The sequence below is a fragment of the Chenopodium album genome, chromosome 6 (assembly GCF_948465745.1).
Source record: "Chenopodium album chromosome 6, dcCheAlbu1.1, whole genome shotgun sequence".
Lineage (NCBI taxonomy): Eukaryota > Viridiplantae > Streptophyta > Magnoliopsida > Caryophyllales > Amaranthaceae > Chenopodium > Chenopodium album.
Genome location: NC_137839.1, coordinates 2,249,948 through 2,275,666, shown reverse-complemented (window position 1 = coordinate 2,275,666; position 25,719 = coordinate 2,249,948). Strand labels below are relative to the sequence as shown.

General features: G+C 33.6%; 2 protein-coding genes, 1 long non-coding RNA gene and 1 pseudogene across 3 annotated transcripts; 1 reads left to right on the top strand and 3 right to left on the bottom strand.

Moving 5' to 3' along the window:
• Positions 1-3,227: 3,227 nt before the first annotated feature.
• LOC145634248 (putative RING-H2 finger protein ATL12 pseudogene) lies at positions 3,228-4,851 on the bottom strand (annotated as a pseudogene).
• A 1,406-nt stretch (positions 4,852-6,257) lies between these two features.
• LOC145634247 (ninja-family protein mc410-like) lies at positions 6,258-10,566 on the bottom strand. The gene is made up of 3 exons (XM_081685670.1): positions 10,395-10,566; positions 8,020-8,885; positions 6,258-7,211 (listed from the first exon to the last, which is right to left on the bottom strand). Exons 2-3 carry the CDS (start codon positions 8,873-8,875, stop codon positions 6,760-6,762), a joined length of 1,308 nt encoding a protein of 435 aa, XP_081541796.1. The 5' UTR covers positions 8,876-8,885; positions 10,395-10,566; the 3' UTR covers positions 6,258-6,759.
• Positions 10,567-21,717: 11,151 nt separating this feature from the next.
• LOC145635545 (sugar transport protein 14-like) lies at positions 21,718-25,442 on the top strand. Its single transcript, XM_081686851.1, has 4 exons — positions 21,718-22,185; positions 23,412-23,734; positions 23,857-24,486; positions 24,737-25,442. The coding sequence occupies exons 1-4, from the start codon at positions 22,044-22,046 to the stop codon at positions 25,184-25,186; spliced, it is 1,545 nt and encodes a 514-aa protein (XP_081542977.1). The 5' UTR covers positions 21,718-22,043; the 3' UTR covers positions 25,187-25,442.
• Positions 22,113-23,524, bottom strand: LOC145635546 (uncharacterized). Its single transcript, XR_014113855.1, has 3 exons — positions 23,394-23,524; positions 22,350-22,407; positions 22,113-22,242 (listed from the first exon to the last, which is right to left on the bottom strand). It is a non-coding gene; the product is annotated as an uncharacterized LOC145635546 (long non-coding RNA).
• Positions 25,443-25,719: the final 277 nt, after the last annotated feature.

The window sequence follows — 25,719 nt, the reverse complement described above, 5'->3', positions numbered from 1 at the left end:
GGGTCAATAACAAGTCATGTTGGTTTCGAGTCGGGTTAGTAACAAATCGGGTTGAATTTTTGGGTCAGGTTAGTAATAGGTCTGGAAAAATTCGGGTCGGGTCAATAACAAGTCGGGTTGAATTTGGTTCAGGTCAATAACAATTCGGGTTGATTTCGGGTCGGGTTTGTAATAGGTTGGGTTACATTCGGGTCGGGTTAGGAACGGGTCGGGTTGAATTTAGGTCAGGTTAGTATCAAGTTGGGTTAATTTCTTTACGGGTTAAAACAGGTTTGGGTCAATTTCGTTTTAAGTCGGGTTCGGTTCAGGTCAATAATTTACGGGTTACATTCGGGTCGGGTCATCTCTAGGTCAGTTTATGTTCAGGTTCGGGTCTCACATACTCGGGTCACCTCGGGTCTAGGGTTGGTTTAAGGTCGAGTCTGGTTAGGTTTGGGTCACCATTTTTTCGGGTTCAGATGGGTCGGTTAATAATCGGGTTTGAATCAATACTTCGAGTCGGGTCAACTTTTAACACCTTTAGTTGTAGCCCTAAATAATCCAAAGATTAATTCTAACTAGGAATATATATGAATAGCTCTTTAATGTTACTACGATTATACAGAAAGAAAAAAGAAGTAGAACGGAAAAAGGAGAATGGGTATGATGATTACTCACAAGGTTAGGACCTTTAAATCTATATTTCAACTCAAACTACTATTACGTAAATATTGTTGTTATCTTAATATTGGCGATCAATATATAATATAATTAAAATTTTATCTTGACATAGGCCTTATTTTAAATTAAAATCCAAAGCCGATTGAGCAAGTGCTCCTAAAAAGTAATTCCAATTGACATTAACAATGTGGATTGTGACACTATGAGCTATATAATCTTGGATATAACAATGTTTATTGTGACACTATGAGCTATATAATCTTGCATATAACAATGTTTATTGTTTAATAACATGACAGTAAAATAATTATAATTTGTTTTATACATATGTATTATTCTATAGCCCTCTTAATTAGAAAAAAAAAAAAAAGTGTATGTAGGTTTAAAGGGATCACCCAAATTGTGGTTGAGACAAAGCACATGACATAAGATCTAATAACAAGACAAATGAGTAACGTTAGTTGTCTCAAATTTTGTATGCTTTAATTTCATCACTTCATGCATGAGCATTAGTAATGGAATATTCAACCGTTGACCTCATGGATGATCCAACTATCTACACCAAACATCATATCATAACATTAATTCGTTTATACAAATCTATCAAAAAAAAAAAAAAAAACGTTTCATTCCACATTGCTACATGACAGGATGGCACCCTCAATTAAATGAATCTTATTCTATGTTTCTAAATTTTACAAATTTAATAGAAGAAGATTTGGTTAATTAATTATAAAAAAGAAACATTGATAGAACTTTTGATTATGAATTCTGTTCAAAAGCTCATGATTATAGTCCATGAAGTAATTAGGGCATTAATCGGCTTGATTACCAAGTGGATGCTAACTAGTTTAGTTGATTAAAATTGATCTGTTTTTTTCATAGCTGTGTGTATTTCTCTAAATGCGTCCAAATAAAGCTGTCAAATATTCTTATTAACTAGTTTAGTTTACTCATGTAAAGATTGCAAGAAGTCCAACTATTTGAAAGGTTTTCATTTTTTTTTTATCAAAAAGTTTATCCTTAATTATGAGGAGTATGAACACCAATTAAGAGGAAAAAGACAATAACTATCTTACACCAAAGAACCTCAAATCCTTTACTTTCAATTCTTTTATTAAAGACATTCATTCAAACCACCTCAATTTCCACTTGTTGGTTTGTTCTCTATGACTATAAACTTGTGACTATTTTAAACAAGTTGCTAATCAAATAGGCCAAAATCTAAACTCAGCTGATTATTCAATTCCTTAGATGAAAAAGTTGGTTGATGTTTAAACAACACAAATCGATGGAGAAGTTGGGGTTAATGAATAATAATTGACGAACCATGCATTAAATTAGGTGCTAATTTTTATGATTCTTCTTATCTTCTTTTTCTAGATAATTATTTTATGGAAAAACAACTTGCTTTCATATGCTTGATCATATATTGGTAGGGTTGGGCTATGAGCATGTACCAATTACGTCATATCTCAGTTGTAGAACAATTGACACAATTAAACTTTGCATAATTTATACAATGTATGTAAATCTAACTATTGCAAATAGTAGTTATATTAAAGATACATACTCCGTAGTAACTAGTTGTTTAATTGGTTCTTGAGTCATCAAAGATTAAAAGTGAACAAGTGGTACCGGCCACTTGCTAGATTGACGTTTGTTTGATCTGAGATCGAATATTGTCTATATCACTGTCCTTAGAGGATCCCTATAGATGCCAAAAAGAAATCCGAGTATTGGTAGGGTTGGTTTTAAATAGGTCAAGTGCATTAACTAATAGCTTGTCCTATTCACGAACTTTGTAATATAATCTTTAAGTTTAATTAAGCACCTTGTTGTAGATGTCATTATCTTAATTAAAAATAGTTCTGTTGTTAATAAAGAGAATCTTTTAATTAATCAATTTTTTGGCCGTCTAAAAGACAACAATGTCATGTATGACTTGATTATTTAGTTACTTGACTCTTGAAACCAGGGTGGCTCTGGCTGCTGCAGCTTCTTGTCCCCCTTAATCATCATATTAGTAATATTAAATACTTCGTACATATTAATATTTGTATGGTGTGCTTGTATAATGTATATATAAGGATTCCATGAATGGAAATAATGGAGGTTATTTATTATTCATCTACCAGAATTTATTTCCGATAAAGCTCCCGTCAAAAATAAGATATCGGAAAAGTTATAAATTATAAAGTCGATTTTTTTAATGAGTGTCTGTTAAGCTTTAAATATATTCTTTTCTCATAGTTTTGTTGTCAAAAAAGAGGAATAATGAACTTAAAAAGGGATTGTATTTTATTTTTGAGTTTTACACTATTTAAGTCTTGAAAAGATTCCTTACTTAATTGTCACCTTATTTCCTTAAAAATACAATACTCGAGTTTTCAAGCATTTGCCCCATTAGTTGTTAGAAAAACCGTTTAATTTAGAACTTTGTAAGTACTCATATTATGCATTATTTTATTATTATTATTTTTGAAATACATATTATGCATTATTTAATCTAACATCAACTAACTTAATCTAATTTGTATATGTTGTATGGCTTTTACTTAATAAATATGTAGTAGTCTAATAGATGTTATTATTATAAATAAAGGAACTAAAGGACACTTAATGTAAAGAGAAGAGTATTCTGATATGACAAAAGGTCAAAAAGTGTACGTATTTCTTTTAATAATAAAAAAAATAAATAAATAAAAATAAAAAAACTATCTCTATTTTATAATTTGGATTAAAAAAAAATCCAAAAAAAAAAAAAAAAAAAAAACTATACATCCAATGTCTGACTATCCTGAAAGTGCTGTAGCTGAGACCTGTTTTTTTCTCTATTAGCAAACCATTGAACTGTTCTTTTAGCAATTGGAAACCATTTTTTTCTCCTATTAATTACATCTTCCCTAACATAATCATCATCATTATCACTATTATAATTATTGTTAATCTCTGAATTTGCTAAGCATTGTCTTAGCTTATTCTTCATGCTCATCAAATCTTTAAACCTCGAAAATGCAGTGATCTCTGACATTGCCCTCTTATCAGCTGGGATCAAACTGCTTCGTCGAGGAGGATTCAAATTCATGTTCGTGTCACTTAAATGCTCGAAACCCATGTCGTTTTTCGATCCAGGATTCGAATTAGACCTTTGAAGTTGACTAAGTTTATGATCAGATTTCCATTTCTTGTCCATTTCTTGATCATGTTCACCACTATGATAGCTCAACAAGTTGGATTCAGAAAACCTATTGCTTGTCATTACGCCGAGCATTTCTGAGTTTAAGAACATCAAATCTGAAGAGCTAACATCACTCCAACGATTCTTGAACACAACATCTGATACAACAATCTGATGATTTAGTCTATGCAAAACTTTTCCTAGACAAATATTTTCTTTATTACTTTCTTGTTCTAATTTTAAACTCATTTCTTCTTCTTCTTCTTTTCTTGCACTATGAATTCTCCTAAAACTTCCTCCTATACTAAACATTGAACCCGAGCTTTGCCCATCAGTTTCGCGCTCTAAAAAAAGCTCGAAACTTGATGAAGCCTCCCCTGCATCAACCTCTGCAGGCTTGTTCTGCCCTGCAATAATGAACCTCATGCTCATCATCCTAGACGAGTGTGTAAACATCGTAAGATCATCAACTGTTACTCTTTGCCTACATAAAGGGCATGTTGAGTGATGCTCAAGCCACAAGTCTACACACTCTATGTGAAACCCATGTTTACATTTAGGTAATAGTCTTAAGATCTCAACCTCTTCGAATTCTGCTAGGCAGACAGCGCATTGTAGGCCTTGTTTCGATCCTTTAAGAGACGCGAACCTAAAGAAAGGAAGGGAATTCACCACTGCTCTATCAATCCCTGAGAACCTTGTATTGGTACCAAACATACCGCCTTGTTGAGTGTTTCCGTTGTGACTTATACTATGGATTGCGGAGGGTGGACTATGGAAGAATTTCGCGTAAATCAGTAAGATTAGTGTTAAGGCAAACATGAAGGAAAGTACTCCTATTACCACAAATAGGCTTGGTTGGAAATTTGAAGAGGTAGAGGTGTGTTGATCAATGTCTTGAGCATTAACTAATCGCGTGCTAATTAACGCGATCATAAGAGGGAAAATCATGGTTATAGTTTATTTTTCGGGCTATAGGCTAGTACAAAAGGAGAAATATGTGATGAACAAACAAGATTACTTGTTCATGTACTTGTTATGTAGGAAAGCATTGTATTGTAGGAAAAAAAATGGGAAGAATTTAGTTTGAGTGCAAGAAAGTCTTTCTAATATATATTTATAGATACTATATAAAGTATAATTAATTAAATTTATGTGATAATTATCTCCTTAATTTTCTCCTTTGAATATATTATTTGTCACTTTTCTGGGTTGGTTCCTTTATCTAAAGAGATGCTGACCTTTTTACATGAAGATGAGTATGGTTAGTTGTTCTGTCTCTTAGGTTATTACAATTATATGATTAATTTTATAATAAGATGTTAATTAATTAATTAATTAATTAATTAATTAATTAATAGAGTTTAGTGGGGAAACATATTAGAGGTAGAGGCTGCACTTGTGCTAATTATATTGGGAATAAATATATAATTTGAGAGCCAACTCATGAAATGGAGGCAGCTGACTTGATTATTTTTGTAATAAAAATTTAGCGGATATGAAGTATTGAAGTCATAAACTAACTGCCCTAATTTATTTAATAATTTACCTAAAACTAATGATATCATATGTTTTGTACGTGTTGACAACTTATTCAGCATATTCCTGTTTTTATTAAATTATTTTTTTAATACATTTTTAGTTTTTAGATAGTAAAATAATACTGTAATATGAACTGGATTATCCGAATAAGCCACAAAGACATTATAGTTTATAATTTTAAAAAGGAAGGATTAGAACATGTGGCCTATCATAAGGCGACTCTCAGTGTTTGCCATTAGTAAATTATTACATATTGTGGTTTAACGTTAACACTATGTTTATCATTTCCATGTGCTACTCTTCAAGAATTGTTGCCGGATATCTTGTAATGTGAAATGTGAATTATTATTTCTTACAGCTTGGATTTCTAGATTAAGCATATGCACAAAAGAATGCCTGTTGTGTGTGTTGTTCATCAAATTATGAGCATTGTCAATCCACATTTCCACAACGATTCTTTCTATCGCTACTTTATATTGGTATCGGTTTTTATTATGAGCTAGTTTCGTTACATTCAAATTTAAACACGACTTTTGTTTTTTTTTTTTTTTTTTTTTTTTTTTTTTTTGGGGGGGGGGGGGGGGAGGGGGTGTTGTATTTTTGGATGGTATTAAGGAGAATTACGACGATCAAAATGTAATACATTGTTTAGGATCGGGCAATAATACGGATGGAGCTAAGTACAATAACACACATGCATGCCGCCAATTCGTGGATAACTTAAGACATTACAAAGCTAAAGGCGCAGGGAACGCTCTGAATAGACTCAAAACTCAGTCATGTACTACTGTAACATATTGATACTTCTATTAAGATATCTCTGGTTTTTTGAGCGAAAACTGTCAATAAAACAGATCTGAATTTTACACTGGTAGCAACAAAACAGCTAAAACTGACATTTATTAGTAGATGGTTTACAGATCCTTGCAGAAAACTGCTACAACATACAACAATATTATTACATGGATCTAGGAGGAAAAACAATATCCAAACTAGCTCAAGATTTTCATACTTAGTATTTTCACAAGCAGCTAGCTTAGCCTTACAGAATTTACAGAAGTGAATGCTAAGACCATACTCAGTACTATCCGACATTGTAACAACGCTGCTTCCTAGATTCAACCTACCCTGATAAACAATAGTTGCTTCTCATGTCAGATGAGGAGACTTAGATGTACAAAGTTTTATCTCTCACAGATATCGACTAGCAGAGAAGACTGTTTCCAAAAAATGTGTTGATGAATTACCCAGCTGTTAATATGAATTGCTATGGCAGCGCATAAATTATCTCTATTAGGAGCTATGGAGATTTTACATACCTTCACGAAAATTGCACTCCTACTCTTTTCTCTATCCATTACTTCAGATACAAACATTCAGGATTTCGCAGAAGTTGTGGGATTGGTGTTTCGTAGGGATGTTAAGTTGGGGGTGGTGACAGGAGTTTGTTCCTCCTCTGTAGCATGCCGTACAAATTCTTCAGGAGACATATGGACTCCATGGCAGGCACATACTATCTTTATCTGGGTGGTATTGTACTTATACGTGACACCCGAAATCGTCTTACCATTTGGTCCTGGACTTGTTGTAGATACCCAAGGTAGATTCGGAAAGGAACCGGATCCACCAAAGTTCATCTCGGAGGCAATTCCAGGCCTTATGGCTGGATACTCGGATGGAAAGCTGCTTCCTCGTCCCTTTGCATCACCTTCAACCTGAGAAGAGGAACCTTCCTCAGCTACTAGTAGAGGTTGGCCTTTTGGCTGCTCTGAAGGGTGCACATCAAGCCGTACAGATTCAGATGAGTTGTTGATAGCTTGCATTGGAACTGTATAATAATGGAGGATATTACATTAAAAATAAGGAGACTAGTCAACAATGAAGTTGAAAGAAATTACAGTAAGCAGTTCCTAAACCATGAGGAATTGAGAAGAGCTATTTAATTAATTATAACCCACAACATCATTTTTCACATAAGCAATCCAGTTTAAAGCTTGATGTTTGGTAACCACTACGGGATGTTTAACTTTTGATAACAGAACAAGCTGATATTGAGCTTAGGGTAGCTCGGCTTTGCACAGCTCAAATTGACTGACCCAAACTCAAGCTCGAAAAATTCAGGACTGACTTGGCAGAGTTGGAGCACAACCCTATCTGAGATCAGGTTAAAGAGTAACAACTAAGATTATATTTCTTCAGATCACAGTATTCTTATAGTTAGGATCCTTATGAGCATTCCGTAAAATGTAAATTATTTTTCCTAAGTCAATAGCTCAGCTATCCCCTTCAATTTAATTTAAGGAATATGAATTTAACTTTAAGCCTACACGGGAGCCTTTTGTAAGTTTAGCTTTGCTCATTGAAGTATCATGCCGCACCTGACACTAAGCTCATAATCACACATATAAAGCATATAGAGGAACAAATTTTAGGATCTTCAAAAGGACATAAACTATATTGATAGCCAGCTATCAACACCATTAGTCACTAACAAGCCATTGCATGCAGTCTTCGATTGATATGAGATGGCATCTTAAAAAAACATAATCATACAGTACAAGAAAACTGAAACACAATCAACACGAAGTAAAGATTGAGCTCATACTGGGATTAATGATGATATATATCCTTTTTACCTGAAGTTGATATAGATATTCCAGCATAAGTTGCAGGGATGGATTGTGGCTGAGTAGACATTCTCCAAGGGCTATCCTTATTGTCCAACACTGGAAGCTGGACAGGAGAGTATCCAAATGACATTGACAAACTCCCTAGAGCTGTAGCGTGTAGCCTAGGCCGCTCTCCATTTGCAGAAGTGATGCCCTGCATCATTCCTGGTAGTGGGTAACTTGGTGTACTTGGAGCACTAGCTGAAGGAGGCTCTTTGATGGTTATAGAGTAAGGAACATTCATGTTATTCATTGCCTGCACAGTAAAAGGAGCACTGTTATTTGGTTTTCCACAAAGTTCCTTAGGAGCCTGAGAAGAGCTACCACTTCCTCCAGGTGTTCTAGATCCATCTTCATGGTGAGAGGCCAATCTGGATGTTGAACCCTCAGCTTCAGATTCTGCCACATCTTCATTATCTGCGGTCGATCCCTCATCAGTCGTAATTGATATGTGAGACATTTTGTCTTTATCATGTATGCCAGAATTACGAGAATCTGTCTCTTGTTTCTTCTGGTCATTCATCTCCTCAAACGTACTTTTACGTTTATCACCGACTCTAGGTTCATCACCGGAGACATTTTCACCATTACCATTTTGCTGCAAATTACTAAAGAAGTGCTCTTGAGGTTTCACAGCATCATTTCTGGGAAATGATTGTGGAACAGCACTTAGGAAATTTTTGAAATCATTTAGAATTTTATTGGTTCTTTCATCTGGATCAGTTTTAGCATCAGCTGAGTTACTGCTCCTATCCTTTGATGTGGAAGATGAACCACCACATGCTAATCCCAAGCTGAGTTCAAGCCCTTTATCATCATCCATGCTAGGAGACCTACAGCATCAAATATAAGTCATTTTAGCTCCTATGATCCTATCCACCCCTTTCTAATTTAACATCATTTAACCATGCAATACTAAAGATACGTTTACACTCAGCGAGGAAAGTAATCAGAGTTTACAGATAAAATGACAAGGACAAATTTTTACCAGGCAGAAAATCTAGCAACAAATTAATGAGATGTGAACAACATGAATGCATTCTAATTTCTAAACCCATTCTCTCCTCATCAAATAGAACAACAGACACAATAGAAAAAAGCTGCAAGCAACATTGTCTAACACTCTTAACATTTTGTGATTGTCTGCTACCAAGTCGAGAACAAGTTTACAGCTCTACCAGGTTGTGATAAAAGAACAGCACAGTGACAATTAACTATTGAAGGGGCTAATGGACGTTTTTAATGGTAGCTTTACGCAAATCTTATTTGTGGTTCCCTTCAGCTATATCCAAACATCTAAGTAAGAAGGGGCTTTGTTTCTCAAGAGAGTGGAGCAAAGGGCAAAAAGAGAGAGATACTCCTCAATTAAAGAATATATCACAGCTTCTCAATTCCTTAACTCTTATACAAGCCTAGCAGCAATTACATCAATCTCATAAGTGTTTCAGCAAATAGTGATGAACTGACTGTAACGGAATTATAGCCAACAGTACATCAGAAACCTATACAAAACCATTTGGTACAATATTTAAACTTTTGATTAAAGATCCTTCATCAACTATCACTCTATTCAATGTTGGCAAAAACATACATAGAATCCAGAGACTAAAATGAAAGGTCAGTTAAAACTCAAGAATCAAATCCATTCAGCTAGAAATCTTCGTAATATACGCAACCAAATCATACATTTACCGAGTAACTCAGTTAGCATTTGGCGATAAGCAGTACTGCTATAAACTAGCAACCAGTTATAGTGTTAGAAGATCCAAACAGGTTTTCCACTAATTGAAACCCTCTTACACATAGATTTTGGGAAACCAAGCTTTTGACTTTCTAGCATACAGACCATACCAATTAGACCTTAATGCCTAAGAGATACTAGAACACATGACTAGCAATAACTCCATAAACCACAAGCTAAAACAGCTAAAAACCCAAAACATAAATTATAAAAAATAGAAACTTTTGGGAAAACAAAGATAATTAGGACCTAAATCACACAGATTTCAACACTATAATAATGAGGAAAACTTTAACAATCCAATCAATCATAACCAATTAACAAACCAAATAAGATAATCCGATCTACCCAGCAATAAACCATGCTTCAAAAACACAAATCAAACACAAATTAAAGCAAACATCCAGAAAAAAAAGAACCCCACTTCAATTTAATCACTATTAATCAAAACCCATAAGGTCAAAAACCTCAATGAAATGTACTCAGATTCAAGGATATCAAAAACCCCAGAAAAAATAGCATATATAAACAGAATATAGAATGATTAATATTTTTTTTTTTTTTTTTTTTTTGTAAAAAAAAAAGAAAAGAAAAGGAGTACCTGGTATTGTAGCCCTCCCTAGCTTAGGAGTGAAAAGGGTAGAGAGAGAAAGAAGAGAGAGAGAGAAAAGGCAAGAGAATGAAGAGGTTGAAGGAGAGAAGAAGGGGGAAATTACAGAGAAAATGGTGAATTTTTGGATTAAAATAATAGTAAGATTTTGTTTTATTTTTAGAAACGTGATAGTTATGGTTTTTTTAATTGATAAAAGAAAAAGCAGGCGTGAGAGTTGTGGAGGTTGTTGATGAAGTCAGCTGTTGTATTGTAGCTTACAATTACTTGGTAATTATAATTTCCACTCGTGCTATTTTTTGTTCTATCCAAATTTCCAATCAAGGTGTGAATGTGAGGAGTAATAATTTGAATGTTTTGACATCGGATTATAGGATGAAACCTTGTCCACTCGTTGATAAAATCATAAGATATGATCGTGCAATGTGAATATAATAAGAAAAAAAAGTTATAACATACAGAAGGATAAAGTTCAATTGAGGCAATATATATGTGCGCCTAAGTGAGACGATAATGTTAAAAGTCACAATTGAAGGGGCTAGTAGATGATGGAGAATCGTAATTGTTCTTATTGTTTTAATATTTCTTTCACCAAAAAAAAAAATATTTCTAATTAAGAATAAGAAAATCAAAACCTAGAGGAAAAAGGGTGTTTGAGAAGCTTCTTCATTTTCCATGTTTTCTATTCTAAAACCTGCATTTTGGTGATGTACTTCACTTTTTCTTCTTCTAAGGAGTAGTAGTTTATAATTAATGTGTTACGTGTGTACTTGTTGTGGGATGTAAAACCTTTGTAGACTGACTTGAGTTTATTTTGTCCACAATAATATCATCATAACAAGATGAGAAGAGTGTACTTCTCATAAGTCTCGTGGCTTTTACTTTTTACATTGAAAGGATTTTCCACGTATATATAGTGTATCATTGTGCATTTGTGCTTTTGTCACTTCCATCTTGTTCTTGTTCTTGTTGTTCATATGGTTTGGTTTACGTGGCGAATTGTTCGCTTACTAATTTGTGGTCAATTGAGATTGTTGTTCTTAGTTGATTGTCTTGGAGTTGATACTAGCGAGTGTTTGATATACTACTTGGGTGCTACAAACTTAAAAAAAGGCTAAGACAATAAGGTATCAATCAATATTAAACGAGTAGGACTCATAACAAGTTTGATGAGACGACGGAGCCAATATAACCCCACGCATAACCTTTAATGAACAACAATTAGCAAAGGCGTGGTCTAACACTTCAGTGAAACCATGCGTCTATGACTAGTCCACCACCCAGTCATCCCTTGTACACCATGCACAGCCACCACCTCTGCCCTTTGACAACTTTTCATAGCACAACAAAAAGGTTTTATTCTTCACCAATATTCGATTGGGAACTTCATTCACTAAATGTCAAATTATCAACCACTAAATTGAGTAATATCCAAGAATTTGTGCTGCATGAAATTTAGCATTGATTTATACTACCTCCGGTCCAAATTACTCGCAACTTTGGAATATTTTATATCTCACAAATAATACCCCAAAGTTGCAAGTAATTTGGACTGGAGTAGTATAATGAATCCCCTGATATTTAGTTATTTAAAAACTAAGGTTGCCCTAGAAAGTTTTTTTTGAAGCAAATTATCTCAGTTTTGAAATTTTTATGGCACACCCGCATGGTGCACCCGGAAAGAATATTATGTATATTTCAAAGAAATGGGCGAAAAAAATAATATTATAGACATTTATAAAGAATGCGAGCATAATATGCCTTTTGCGTTTGATCATAAATCATTATGTTCTTTGAGTTTGAACTATTTGTTCTTTACAGTATATAATAGGTTCTTTGATGTATGTGCATAAAAAACAAGTTAAATTCAACAACCTGAGTAACCATGAAAAAAAAAAATCTTTAATGTATTATCATGTTTTTTTTGTATAGACTTTATATTCTTTGTAATGTCATGTTCCTTTTTCTTTTAAATAGGTAATGTCATGTTTTTTATCAAACACAAATATATTTCTTTTGTCAAATACATGTATGTTCGTTTTCAGAAACTAGTATGTTCCTTTTAAAACACTAATATTTTTTTTCCGCCATTTTTTAATTGTATGGGGTGCACCATGCACAGATAAAATACTATCTCACTTTCACCAAAATAAAAATATTAAAAAAAAAAAAAAAAAACTTTTTATACTTCGTATAAGTTTGAATGAGCCACAAAAGGCGTCACAATTAACAACTTATACATTTCTGAACCTTCGTATATAGGCCCATTAGGAGGAAATGACAATCAAAGGTTTTTCATTACGGCGTATATGTTCCACTTTTGATATTGTGCATGGTGATTATTAGGGGTGAGCAAAAAATCAGGGTAACCTGTACAAGAGGTTCCGATTCCGGGTAGCAAACTGGAGAACCTGTTGTAACATGTTCCGGTTCAGGTTCTTAATTTTTTGGAACCGGAACCTGTAGAGTACCCTGTACCTGATAAAAGTATCACTTATATTCATATTATACAATAATTCTTACTCAATTTTTAAATAATAAATATCAAAATTACAATTATAAATATATATATATATATTAAATTTGTTAGACAACTACTATTAGTTTGTCTTATTTGCAAGTTGCAAACATTATAAATTAGTGACCAAGCAGTTTTTTTATTAAAAAATCCGTGAAAAAGTTAGTGATTATATTATAATACAAGGTACCCTGAATTGTCTGGTTTCCAATTTTGTTCCGGTTCCCATTTTGAGGAACCTGTTGCAACAGGTTCCGGTTCCTGGAATTTTTACAGGGTACCCTGTTATGCTCACCCCCAGTGATCTGATTAAGGGAGTACTAGATATATTTTCTTATAATATATACTACGTATATTTTTAAATAATTGATAGATACTACTTAAATGATTATTTTAATTAAATGGTAACAAAATTTATTATGAGGAATGCTACAAGTAATAATTTTTAAAGCTCCTTAATTAGAGCAATTCCAATGATTATAGCTATATTAGCTAGGGACTTGTAGATCCGAGCTACATAGTACTAGGCTACTAGCTTGACCATTAGAGCTAGAATATGCAATTAACTTGACTTTGGTTCAAAAAAAAAAAAAAATATGCAATTAACTTGACTAACCATTTTTTTTTTTTTTTGAAATAACTTGTCAAAAAGAAAATGCTAAAAACAAATTAGTAATTTCTGTCAAAAAAATTAATTAGTAATTAATATGAATATAATAAATAAATACTCGTAATTTAAATAGTAAATGTGTTCAAACTAGCTAGAAAGATAATTAGCTTAAAAGTTTATGTGGCATGACAAACTAATTTGACAATTAGCTTGTCATTGGATTGTATTGTAGTTGCTCTTAACGTTTTTATATTGATTGAATTCAGATAAACTATGTAATTTTCAGGGACTTTATGCTAATTGTCATCATGTTGATTTCATTTGCCATCGTAAAAAAAAAAAATGTACATTCTTATCTTTTTAATTAAGACCAACTGGAGAAATATTTGTGTATCTTATCTCTAATAAAAAAATTAAGTCTTGTTTGGCAAAAGTAGTGGTAGCGGATAGTTTTTATCGGTCGAGTAACAGGTAGCTGTTAATTAAGGTAGCAAGTAACTGTCAATTAGTAGTGGGTATAGGTTAGCTGTCAAGGTAACGGTTAATAGTATAGGTGTTTGGCAAAAGTAGCGGATGCAATACTAAAATATATCAAAATTCATAAAAATATTAATTAAAAAGTTATCAAACGCTACCCGCTACTTCTAAACGCTACTCCCTCTGTCCCTTAATACAAAGTCTCTTTCTAGCATAAAGAGAAAGATACTTTTAATTTAGGGACGGAGGAAGTACTATTTTTAACGTTTGAGAAAAGCTACCTAAATGATACCTCTATCGCTAACCGCTACTAGAACCGCTACCTTGCCAAACACTCTCAATTTTTTTTTTTCTAATAGTGTTTTGACTAAACGCTAATCGTTATCTCAAACGCTACCACCAAATGGGGTATGTCATTTGATTTCGCTAGCAACGGTGAGTAAAATTTATTTGTGGTTCTTTGATTAAAATATGGATTTGAATTCAATGATTGCTTTATTTATTTTCAAGTTTGCTCTTCTAATTGATTTGGCTATCGCTTTCTATTGGCATAGACTTTTAAGTATGCTATTCTCATCCTAAATCATGGGAGACTATGTTATTCAATTATTCAATGTATAAGTCAAAAGTCAATATACGAATTTATAATATATTACATTATCCAAAATACTCCGTATGTACTATGTATATCGTATATTAGTGTTAGGCTAATTTCATCACATATATTTTCATATAAGATTTTTTTTTACAGATATATTTTCATATAAAATAAGTGTAAGACTAATAAGATTAAAATAAGATAATAGGGCCATTCTATTTTCCTTGTTGTCACTTTTTTCAGTAAAAAAAAAGGAGGAAATTCTCAACGGTAACCCTCTACTTTTTTAATTTCTTAATGGTAACTTCCAATTTTCAAAATTATCAAATATAACCCCAAATTAATAATTAATCATTAAATGTGACATTAGTAGGTTATATGCATGTTTAATGAACCTTTTTCTGTTAAATAGTCCTAACCTTGGGTTAATTATTATAGTTAATCTATTTTTCTCCATGATAATTGACCAACTAACCAGAAACTATCTTACGTTCATGATAATTGATTATGCTTTGCCTCCATGAAATGAAAGAAAAAGTGGCGGCTACTAGCAACTAGCAATAGGCCCCTAAAAGGCAAATAAAAATATTGTAGTATATTTAGAATTTCAATCAAGTTCCCGTCAAAAAAAAATTTTAAAAAAAAAATCAATCAAGTTGGAGTACTATGTGAGTAAGTGGAAAACATGCTTCCCCATATTTTTACATACATTTTGTATTAGTATATTAAAAAATAGTACTCCAACTTATAATAGTACGAAGTAGAATATGATGTAAGACATATGATAATAATAAAGAGTAAAAAAAAAAATGTAAATGGTGATATATAACATGTCCAGTCCCTTAAATAAATAATTTAAACTAAACTACTTAAATTAAGATTAAAACTAAATCTAAGCTTAAACACAAAAGTAGTCCAATAATAAACTAGCGGAAACTAACACAATAGTATAATGAAAACTAATGTTCTTATTGAATGGGACAATCAACAATGCTCTACATTGCATTCTTCTTCTTGCTTTGTGCCTTTTTTTGCTTTTGTGTTGGGGCTCCCTGACAAGTCAAAATATTGTGGCCAAAATCACCACAATTACCACACCGTAAAGTCTTAGATCTTTTCCCTTTTCTCTGCTCTTCCTCACCTCTTTTTCTATTTTTCACTAGTCTTCCAACTCCTCTTTTCATCACGGGAGGTTGAATGACTAGCACATCGGTTTGAGGCCACTGCTCTCTATCCGGCACTGATTTTATACCATTAGCATATGCCATCTTATACCTTTTTACAGAGTACCACTCGTGCACAAATCTTAAGGGGTCCAAACTTGCATGTAATATGGCCCTCATGCCATGCTTGCATGGTATTCCAGTCAATTGTCAAGCATTGCAAAGGCATGTGTGGTTGTTAAGACTCACCGAAAGAGATGACTTCCCATCCACAATTTCATACTCCCCTTGACTTGATAAGTATGCCCTACAAGTTCTTGAATCACTACAAAGTACTTGAACCCTCTTAACAATGTTTGGACATACATCACGCCTATCCCATTTTTCACACATTTCTCTTCTTGTAGCCAGCCTAACTATAGTGACCCTCCTTATACCTATTCAAAATTCAAAAACAAAAGCATACAATTTTAAGTATCAAGTCAACAGTAGTTTAATAAATTTACAATTTTTAATAACATATACATGGTTTTACTATTATTTACCTTCAAGTAAGGTTAAAACAGGTCTACACCTATCAATCCCAAGAGTGGCATTGAAGCTTTCAACAAAATTTGTCTTGTTAACATCACATTTTAGTGTTGGATTGAATTTGTGCTTTGTCCATCTCTCTTGGTCACCTAAATTGGCCAACCAAATTCTTGCAGCAGGTTTAACCTTCTGAATTTGTGTCATTGCCTTTTTGAAGGTGAATTCTGAATATGCACCACAAGCTAACCAGAATAGTTGCAACATCTTTGGTCCTGAGTAGGGTTTCTTCCAATTAACACTTAGATGCTTACAACAATACCTTCTTCCAACTTTTGGCCATAATTCTGCACAAGCCTTTTCAATGGCCTTTTTTTTAAAAAAAAAAATCAAATAATAAAACAAGTTAGTGTAACAAAAGCAAGTAGTTATAAACAATTTTCATTAATAGAATTTAATTAATATATTAATTAGTATATAATATTACCTTGTGCCTATCAGAAATTATACACCAGTCATCACCTCTATCACCTTGATGTAGAGCGTTTTTCAAGTGCCACACAAAAAATTTCCATGTTTCCTCATCTTCTCCTGACACTATAGCCCAAGCCACTGGAAACATCTCATTATTCCCATCAAGTGCCACAGCTGAGAGCAACACACCTCCATAGTTACCTTTCAAGAATGTTCCATCAACACCAATTAGGCCCCTACATCCAGCAAACAACCCATCCAATGTAGCCTTAAAGCATATGAAGATACTAGTAAATGCAAGAGGCTTTTCAGGGTGATTTGGGGGGTTCCAAGCACAGTTAGCTAACGAATTTGGATTAGTTTCTTTTATAACTTCACAATAATTTGGTAAGTAACTATATGAAACGTCATGCCCCCCATGAATCTCAGTTAATGCCATAGTTCTCATTCTGTAAAGCGAACTTTGTGCCATCTGAACCCTATATCTTGACCATAGAAGCTCGTTAAGGGCCTTGGCTGGAATGTCATTGTTGGCCCTAATGTCTTTTAACAACACTTTGCAGGCCCATTTTGTTGTCACCATCGGGTTCCTAGTTTCTAAGCCCATGCAAGTGTGTTCAGATCCTTGAATTGACTTAATAGCCCATGTCACACCATCAACAAGTCTTGATGCATGCAATCTCCAAAGACACCTCTCATCACTACACCTCACAGTGTAAGTAAAGTTGCTGGCCTTCTCTACAATCACAGATAATCCATTTTGAATGCAATAATTCCTTACAACGTCTCTGAGGTGTTGTTTGTCTGTGTAAAGTTGCCATGGTTTAACAACAATTTTACCAAAGTCCTCGTCTTTGTAAAACTCACCATTTTTATAAAGCCTTTGGAGATAATTATCCAAGTCATCACAGTCATCTTCCCAAACAGGGTCTTCATATGGGTCAAAGTTATCATGAATCATGGGAATAAGCCAATCATCTTGTCCCTCACCTTCGTCATCATCATCTGATAGAGCACTCTCATTGTCATTGTCATTAAGTCCACTAGGAGAGTATATTTCAATATCATCCAAGTCCAAGTCCATCTCAGCTGCTGTGTCAAGGCTAGCTGTCAAGTCAAAAGCAACATGCCTTCTATTGTTACCTTGTTCAGCACTCCCTCTCCCCACATTAGTGGTAGTGATTAAGCCCCTCCTCTTTGCTGTAGTTCTAGGAATTCTCTTCTTCAGCAACGGTGAAAATTTAACATATTTTGATGACTCTCCCACCTGAAATGCACTACTTGTTTGGGTCGGGTGGTTTCTAGGACTTCTTCTTATATGAACTGCTTGAGTAGGGTCGGGTATGGGTTCAACAATGGGTGTGCTAGTCACTCTTCCTCTTCCTTTTCCCCCATACATGCCCCCACCCCTTACTTTTCCATTTCCTCTCCCTCTCCCTCTATTAGGCTCAACTGCAGTGATCTCAATGTTGTTCCAATATTCCATGTTATCAACAATCAACTCATTTGTGTTAATAGGAGAGCGAGGAGGAGTCATGTCAAATGTAACCTCGGCTTGCTTTAAAGTTTCAATTTCTTGTTTTTTGGTGAGGCGAGGTTCATTAGATTGGTCTAGAGTGGGCTGAGGTTGAATATGATCACTACTTTCAGTGGCATTCATTCTTCTTGAAGCTTTAAGTGATTGTGCAATTTCAACTATTGGAGTTGATTTTTGAAGCTCCCCCACCCATATGTAAATCAAATCTCTCCCAGGTAAGTCAACAAACATCTTCATTAGCGCCATGTCATTTTTGAGCTCAACATGTTTCATTTTGTGAATGTATGTAAACTCAGGATGCTTAGGCATTGGGGTTTGTTCTCGCTCAGCTATTTCCCAATACTCGATAATAAGGTCAACTAAATTGACCTTGTCAACATCTTGCACAACGATGTCAGTGTCTTTACCAGAGTATTGAAACCTCAAAACTACATTATCACCCATATTTTAGGCTAAATTATCTGTAGAAACGAAGAATAAAACCCAATAAATATTTTAGCAAAGTAGCAATTCACTGTAGTAGATTGAAAACCAATATATATTAAAGTAGCAACATAAAAAGTAGAAATTTTTTGCAATCTACTTGTTAGTTGTTAGCCTAATTAGCATCTGTTGCATCATATATATACTTGTATTAGTTAGCTTGCCATTTATCCATTCAATATATACTTGTACAATTTAGCTTGCCATTTGTCCATTGATTACTCCAAACATATGACTATTTTGTATATAAGACACTACACATATCAATCAGAGAATACATATGCCAACACATTTTTTTCCCTTTCTATTCAATTGTATTTGCCATTCACTACCTTTTGTTTTATGTCAAAGTTTACTGATATTATCTAGCCTCGTCTTCTACTGCAATTAGTCAATGACTCTACACTAGTTGGTTAGGCAGTGTAAATTGATTACCAACATATCGTTAGTTCTTCAATTGGGTCCAACAAGTTATCAATTTTCAGGTAAGATCACAAATTTGACCAAAAGAGTACTCTATATAAAAATTATAAATAAAAACTAATAGCTAATTACAAGAATTTTCTCACAATTCTGTCAATTTCTATTGTCATAATCCACCCACTAATTTCTATATATTTAATCAAATAAATTTTTAGCAAAATTGACACAAATTATACAAACCCAATCTAGAATTCTACCAAAAATTTTGACACTTTAACCTAAAATTGAGAGAATGCACTTACTTGTAATCTGAAGCCCTAAACAATTTGAAGGTAAAAAGTTGGAATGAAAACACCAAGACCCAAAAAAACCCTTTGAATATGTTGTGTCCCTCGTTTTCAATCGTTTTCCACAAAAGCTTGAATGGAGAATTTGCTAGTTTTTTTTTACGAAGAGAAGAATGTCTATAGCAGGAAATTGGTTGGCGGCACTAGCAGTAAGTCAATATAGTAGTAGTAATACATATATGATAATTTAACTTTTAACCATGGTTAGCAAAATAACTCATTCACCCACAACTTAACGGAAAATATTGTAATTTCCCTTTTTTTAACCCACTAATGTCACATTTAATGATTAATTATTAATTTGGGGTTATATTTGATAATTTTGAAAATTGGAAGTTACCATTGAGAAATTAAAAAAATATAGGGTTACCATTGGGAATTTCCCAAAAAAAAGTTTTGATAAAATTTATAGAGTATAAACTACAATTAAAATAAGTTTAGATAAGTTCTAGTAAGTGTATATATTAATTTAAATTTAAATAAGATATGATAAGATAAATTTCAGATAAGTGATACTCCGTAATTAAATTGAACACACCCTTAGAATAATAAGCTAATAATAAGTTCATAAAAAATAAAGATAAGATTAATAAGTTCTACCTTATAGATTGATAAGTACGTTTAGATAAATTGAAATAAGAGCAAATATTATGTTCTACTCCGTAATAGATAGTTATTTTAATATCATTTCATGGAGTTCTTGTCATATTGATATTTTTTTTTTAATTTTTTATTTTATGATGAGGATATGATATCCAATCTCATCAATATTACATTAATTTAATTAATTGTATCAAATTAATTTTTTATAATTCTTCATTTATAGTACCAAATAAAGAAAAAAAATATGAATTTGAATTTGGCCGTTGGATTAGCATTATCCAACCATTTAATTTGTAAGGTGCGATTTAAAAGCGGTACTGTAGTAAAAAAGGTGATGGGGCACGAGAAAAATGGAACTTCAATAAGTTTGTTGGGTTGACTTGGATCTTCTTTGGAAGATAAAACTTACACATCCTTTTATTTTGCTTAATAATCATAATTATCTAATCTACCTTATCTTTTCCACGTTAACAACAGCCCATTTTTCATAATTCAATCTAGTAAAAACTAAAACCTATCAATTTAATATCCATTTCAAACTAATCCCTTTTAGTTTGTTACAACTTACCTTATCATAATTAATGCGCTGATCCATGTAAACACGAGTATTATTATGTCCATTTCAAACTACTCCTTTTAGTTTGTTACAACTTACCTAATCATAATTAATGCGCTGATCCATGTAAACACGAGCATATTATGTACTCGTGTGTATATGGATCAAAGCATGAACTATATAATTTTTATCGTATGTATATTTAAAAATATATCGAAACAAATTTAACAAGAATGGTGTAAAAACCAAACAATGCAATGCTCTTCATGGAGACATTTAACAACTAAAACAAGTCACACTCACTGAGGTTGCCATAATTGACTCAAAATTATAGTATATACATTTCTTTTTGAAACTTGACAGAGACCACCAATTAAATTTCAGTATTTTCGGCTTAATACATAGAAGTTGTTGCTCACTTAAAGATATTTTTAGGATACCTAATTATTTAATTATAGTAAGTTGACAAATTCAATAATAAAAAAATTACTAAACATATAATAATAACAATAATTTAAAAAACAAAAAACAATTTAACTTCCAACCTGGACCTAGTGAAGTAGATAAAGCCTCCCAATCACAAAAGCTAAAAAAGCCAACTATAAAAAAAACAGCTAATTAATCCAAAATTATCTTAAAAAAGGAAATTAAGCATTAACTACATCACCTAAAAATGGTAATATAATCATAACAATATGAAAAAAAATCAAGTGAATACATACAACAATCACAACGATTGGTGATTTTATGTTATGTAATTAATGTTTTCAGTTTTAGCTCCTTATATATGATTACGCGTAATATACTACGGAAAAAAATAGACCATTAACAAATACGTCATTATAGGATCAAATTGTTAGCAAAATCTTAGCCAGTAAAGTACAACTGTAGAAAGTCTTCATCCTCTTTTTAATTTTCTCTCTCTTATCCTATTATGCATGTTCCTTTATAAATACAACATGACATAACATTGAAACAAGAAGAAAAAATACTAGTTTTTGTAGGTGAGATTGAAAGACCCCAAAACATAACTTTCTTCAACTTATCCCATAAAACAAAACCAAAGTTATTAAATAAAAACTATATAGTATAATAATACTATATAGTTTTCATTAATTCTTTGCTAAGTTGTTTTAGAATCATTATCAGGGTACCCCTTTTCCCTACAATTTGGAATGATCCTGGAAAAGTTTGAAGGAAGTTGTGTTGTTTTTAATAACAGATAACACCTGTTTAAGGCAGTAGTTTCACATATCAACGTCGTGATTATAAGGAGAAAGAGCGCGATACATACATACAGATTTGTCGCCGTGATCAGAAACAATGGCAGGGGGTGCATTTGTCGATGGAGCAGCAGCCGGGCGAGCAGCTTTGTACGAGTACAAGATCACACCGTATTTTATCTTTGCTTGCGTCGTAGCGGCGAGTGGTGGATCGCTCTTTGGTTATGATCTTGGTGTCTCTGGTATGTTTTTCTTTCTTCTGTTGTTCACATATTCTGTTCTGTTTTTCTTCTTTGTTTCTGCAATACAGAGTGAAAAGGGTAACGCTTGTGCAGTTTCAAAGATGGGAAAAATATTAGAAAAAAGTGGACAAAAATGCCCTTTTTTAGTCAGTGAAAATTCATACCCGAGATTGGGTTATTAGTCTGTTATCGGAGATAGATTTATCATTACTTATTTGCTATCTGAAAATAAAGTAGAAAAAGAAAATTGATTTTAATATGAGAATTGAAAAGAAAACAATATGAGTAATTGGTTTTTATATCACTTGAATTCTTGCATTTACACAAATTTGACTATATGATATTTACACACACCACATTCAATGATCCAATGTAAAAATACTACTTGGGAGTTAGAGATGGTGATGGGCTGAGTCTGAGACGGCTAGTCGGCTGGAGGTCACTGAAGAGGCTCGATCAGGCCTGGCCATATGCTGCTAGCTGATAATCGGATCAGTTCACATTATGTTTGAACAGGAACTGGATCGAGCCAAATCAGACCTGACCTTTGACCTTTGAACTAATTAGTGAAGGAAAAGGATGGTTTAAAAATTGGAATGTAAAATAAGAACTAATTAGTGATTAAGAACTTTTTCTGATTTTTCAAAAAAAAAAAATAAACTTTTTGTGAAGCAACGACAATAATAGGGTGGGATCATATAAAATTAAAAATTGGAATAAAGCCAACATTCATCGTAAATTCATAATGTTGGAGTTTCACATTGACATTCTAAAAAGTCAAACTGTAAGCGAGCTGGTGCAAGCAGGGAGAAATTATTGGATGGTCCCGAACCATTGCTCCTAACTCTCCAAAGAATTGATGATTACCATTCTAACATAAATTGGTAACCATTTAACCAAACTATTAGGAGGAAAGTGAGCATTGGTTCCGGACCATGCAATAATTACTAACAAGCACAGCCAGCTCTTCGACGAACCTGATCCGGTTTGTTCCTATATGTTGGTTAGGACTTTTAATGTTTGGCTGATTCCAGAGAGGCTAATTACATTGACCACCTCTACTGAATACTGACAACAAGCTTACCAGTAAAATTTCTCTTCAGATATAATTTATGAATGTTATTTTTTCCTCTTCATTTTTTTCTTATAAGTTTGTGTCCAAAAGCTATCAATAAAAATCAACCACTACAAAGTTATTGTAAACTTACCGAAGTATATTTTGATAGGAGGAGTCACTTCAATGGACGATTTTTTGAAAGAATTCTTCCCAAAGGTTTACAGAAGGAAGCATGCACACTTGCTTGAGACTGACTACTGCAAATACGACAACCAGCTTCTGACTCTCTTCACATCTTCCCTGTACTATGCGGCTCTGGTGTCTACATTCGGGGCTTCTTATTTGACTCGAACCAAGGGAAGGAGAGCTAGTATTCTGGTTGGCGGTGCCAGTTTCTTTATTGGAGGTGTTATAAATGCTGCTGCCCAAAATGTTGCCATGCTAATCATAGGGAGAGTTTTCCTTGGTTTCGGCATTGGATTTGGAAACCAAGTAAGCCCCAACTTACATACATTTGTCTTCAGTTTTTTTCATATAATGCACTGGCTTTTGGAAAACACTCACTGCAATACTCTGTACTGATAACTGATTATCAATTTTTGTTTATCTTACAGGCAGTTCCTCTATATCTTTCTGAAATGGCACCTGCAAAGATCCGAGGAGCAGTTAATCAACTATTTCAACTAACAACATGCTTGGGAATTCTAGTAGCCAACTTCATCAATTATGGGACTTCAAAAATTCATCCTCACGGATGGAGAATTTCTGTGGGTTTGGCCACCCTTCCAGCAACTTTAATGTTTGTCGGGGGCCTCTTCCTTCCGGAAACCCCAAACAGTCTAGTAGAACAAGGCAGGCTAGATGAGGGAAGAAGAGTGTTGGAAAAAGTTAGAGGTACCACAAATGTTGATGCCGAGTTTGCTGACCTTGTCGATGCCAGTGACGCAGCAAGGGCTATCAAGCATCCTTTCAGGAACCTTCTTCAGAGGAAAAACCGCCCCCAGTTGATTATTGGAGCTATAGCACTTCCGGCATTCCAACAACTCACTGGCATGAACTCCATTCTCTTCTATGCTCCAGTTTTCTTTCAGAGTTTGGGATTCAACAATAATGTTTCTCTGTATTCATCAACGATTACCAATGGAGCACTAGTAATTGCTGCATTGATTTCCATGGCTTTGGTAGATAAGTTTGGAAGAAGAGCCTTCTACATTGAAGCTGGTGTAGAGATGCTGATTGAAATGGTAAGAACAAAATACTAATAGATTTTTGGCTACCTAAAGAAACAAATGGGGATAATTATTTTTTCAAAAAACATTCCAATGTTCCCCAAATTGTTTGTACAGCGCAAAACCATTCTTAGATAAAATCAACCCGAAACAAACACAAATCTCTGGTACTCAGAAGAGAACAAAATTGAAGATTAAATAATCAAAATGAACTGCTGAAAAGTAACTGTGCACTAAACTTACTTTTTTTTTTTTTTCATTTCAGGTGACTGTTGGCATCATTCTTGGCCTCTACTTTGGGGATGGGAAGACATTACCACATGGAATTGGGTACTTCCTTGTTATCTTGATTTGCTTGTTTGTGTTGGCATATGGAAGGTCATGGGGTCCATTAGGTTGGCTAGTACCGAGTGAGCTCTTCCCGTTAGAAACAAGGTCAGCTGGTCAGAGTATTGTTGTCTGTGTCAACATGATCTTCACTGCCTTGATTGCTCAATGTTTCCTTGTGGCTCTTTGTCACCTCAAGTTCGGAATCTTCCTTCTGTTTGCTGGGCTGATCTTGATTATGACAAGCTTCGTGTTCTTCTTCCTTCCTGAGACAAAACAGGTTCCGATAGAGGAAGTCATCTTCTTGTGGAGGAATCACTGGTTCTGGAAACACTATGTATCAGAAGAGGAAGTGAAAGCTCATACAGGTGGCAAATTACACCCATAAATAGAGCATATTATTAAGCTAAATGTTCATAAGTTGTGTGTGTATTTTCCAAACCAGGATCACAGCTATTATTTGATGTCCATGTCATATTCAATAACCAAGTTGATGCAATTAGCAAATAGTATGTTTTGACATTTACCAAATAGCAACAGCTGTTACAGCTATGTTACCCCAATTCCCCAATCATCTTTTATCCATATCTAACTGAGAATTCATAGAAATTATATATATAAAAAAAAGCAGGTTTTTGATTTCCCTCTCAAAATAGATGTCTGATTCCCTCCTGTATCTGAATCCTCAAACGGATATAGATAGTTGACAGTGACCGAAATATCAGAGCATGAAAAAGCTTTCAAAATCAGATGCTTTAGCAGGACTTACACTTCTGTAGATCCAAGAAACAAAGTGTAGGACTTGACAAAAATGTCCTACTTATTGTGGATTGTTTTTCTTGATGTACTCCACTGTTATTGCAAGCATCATACACCAAAATTTAATCAGTTCCATTATCAGTTCTGGGACAAATATATCTG

Excerpts from the sequence above, each read along its gene's own strand:
- LOC145634247 (XM_081685670.1), bottom strand. The coding sequence starts at position 8,875 with ATGGATGATGATAAAGGGCTTGAACTCAGCTTGGGATTAGCATGTGGT. Across the intron at positions 7,212-8,019 it reads AATATCTATATCAACTTCAG|TTCCAATGCAAGCTATCAAC; the intron begins GTAAAAAGGATA and ends ATTATTATACAG.
- LOC145635545 (XM_081686851.1), top strand. The coding sequence starts at position 22,044 with ATGGCAGGGGGTGCATTTGTCGATGGAGCAGCAGCCGGGCGAGCAGCT. Across the intron at positions 23,735-23,856 it reads GCATTGGATTTGGAAACCAA|GCAGTTCCTCTATATCTTTC; the intron begins GTAAGCCCCAAC and ends TTTATCTTACAG. Across the intron at positions 24,487-24,736 it reads TAGAGATGCTGATTGAAATG|GTGACTGTTGGCATCATTCT; the intron begins GTAAGAACAAAA and ends TTTTCATTTCAG.